General features: G+C 40.6%; 1 protein-coding gene across 1 annotated transcript in view; it reads right to left on the reverse strand.

Annotated features, from left to right (window-relative positions):
• The window catches only part of PIN4 (peptidylprolyl cis/trans isomerase, NIMA-interacting 4), a 13,395-nt gene that overhangs the window by 3,740 nt on the left and 7,677 nt on the right, over window positions 1-1,978 (reverse strand). Inside the window, exon 2 of the mRNA XM_003803451.3 lies at window positions 1,745-1,818. Within this exon, the coding sequence (XP_003803499.1) occupies window positions 1,745-1,818 (74 nt within the window). The remainder of the gene's footprint in view (window positions 1-1,744; window positions 1,819-1,978) is intronic.

A 1,978-nucleotide genomic window follows, 5' to 3' on the forward strand; every position in this document is an offset into this window, starting at 1 on the left:
ACCTTTTTTCCGGCAGCACCTATGGCTCAAAGGAGTAGGGCGCTGGCCTCATATGGAAAGGGTGGAGGGTTCAAACCCAGCCCTGGCCAAAAACTGAAAAAAAAAAAGTACCTTTTTTCAGACAGAGTCTCCAGCTGTCACCCTGGGTAGAGTGCCATGATGTCATCATAGCTCACAGCAACCTCAAACTCTTGGGCTCAAATTATCTTCTTGCCTCCGTTTTCCTATTTTTATTAGAGATGGGATCTCACTCTTGTTCAAGCTGGTATCCAACTCCTGAGCTCAAGCAATCCACCTGTCTTGGCCTCCCCGAGTGTTAGGATTGCAGGTGTAAGCCACCGTGTCCATCCAAACAAAAACGTACTTTCTTCATACCCTTTTTCTATTTTTTAATTTTTTAAATTTTAACTTTTTAAATTTTTTTGTTAAAACTAAGACACATATTGTTGCAGGCACCTCTAATCCCAGCTACTTGGAAGTCTAAGGCAAGAGGATCACCTGAATCCAGAAGTCTGAGATTGTTGTGAGCTATGATGCCATGGCACCTGGCACTCTACCCAGGGTAATAACGTGGAAGGAGCTGTCATCTAAGACAATAATGCTTTCTTCTGGAATACCTCCTGAAGGACTTCCCTGAAGATGTTTTGTAGTTAACTTTTTCCTTGTAAATTGAAATATACTCTAAAATAACTATGAAAAGTATATACAGAGTGGCCATAAAAGTTCGTGTGCAATTTAAAATAGTAAATCACCTATATGACAGTTGTCCGATAAGATTATAAAGGAGCTAAATATTGTAGTATTTAGTATACTATACAGAATGGCCATTAAGTTCGTGTGCAATTGCAGATTAAAGTTTCTCCGGGCAGGGAGGCTGAGGCAAGAGATGACTTAAGCCCAAAAGTTTGAGGTTGCTGTGAGCTGTAATGCCATAGCACTCTACCCAGGGGGACAGCTTGAGGCTCTGTCTCAAAAAAAAAAAAAAAAAAAAAAAGTTTCTCCGGGCAGACATTCCTCTGGGACTAGGTTAAGTACTTCAAGTAATTATTTGCTGATTTTCTCCCACCCCCAGTTCCAAGGCATGGTCAGGGCTCTGGCCCACTAGTAGGGGAGCTTTCCAATGAGACCTGCACCCTGGCCGATTTGTTCAGCAGAGGTGGCTCTTGGGTTCATAAAATAGTATTTTGTCCTAAGAAATAACTTGTTTACTTACTAGGGAGATCTAATTTAATGCATTTTAAGGAAAAATACTAAAACTATGAAGAAATTCTGATGTCTGAGAAAGTGAGAAAATATTTTATTTTTTTTTAGAATGTCGCCCTCAGTAGAGTGCAGCGGCATTACATCTCACAACAACCTCAAACTCTTGGGCTTAAGTGATTCTCTTGCCTCAGCCTCCTGAGTAGCTTGGACTACAGGCATCTGCCACAACGCCGAGCTATTTTTTGGTTGCAGTTGTCATTTAGCAGGCCCAGGCTCGGCTCAAACCCACCAGACTCAGTGTATGTGGCTGGCACCCTACTCACTGAGCTATAGGCACCAAGCTGAGAAAATATTTTAAAGGAATTACTTTTTAGAAGTGTGATTGGTCTATATGTATTTTCCAATTTCATGTTATCTTGATTTTGCATTAGTGTTATGCTGGCCATTTAGAATAAGTTGAGCATACTGTGTTTTATGTGTACCAACATGTATGTATTATTTCTATTTAACATGGAAAAAAAGGAACAAGTAACTCACTCACCTTTACTGCATTGCCACCACCTTTGGGACCCTGAGCCTTCTTGTCAGAATTGTCACTTCCAGAGGCTGCTCCTCCTTTAGAGAAGAGATGGCAGGCACTTATTTAAACTGCACTTTGATATTTACAGAAATGTCTAACACACAGCATGAGTTGATACTTCTGTCATAGCCTGAAGCTTCAAAAGGGAATTCTGCCAGACACAGTCCTCCATCAAGCAAAATTTTTTTTTTTTTT

Source organism: Otolemur garnettii, unplaced genomic scaffold (genome assembly GCF_000181295.1).
Source record: "Otolemur garnettii isolate 467f Iridium unplaced genomic scaffold, OtoGar3 scaffold00306, whole genome shotgun sequence".
NCBI lineage: Eukaryota > Metazoa > Chordata > Mammalia > Primates > Galagidae > Otolemur > Otolemur garnettii.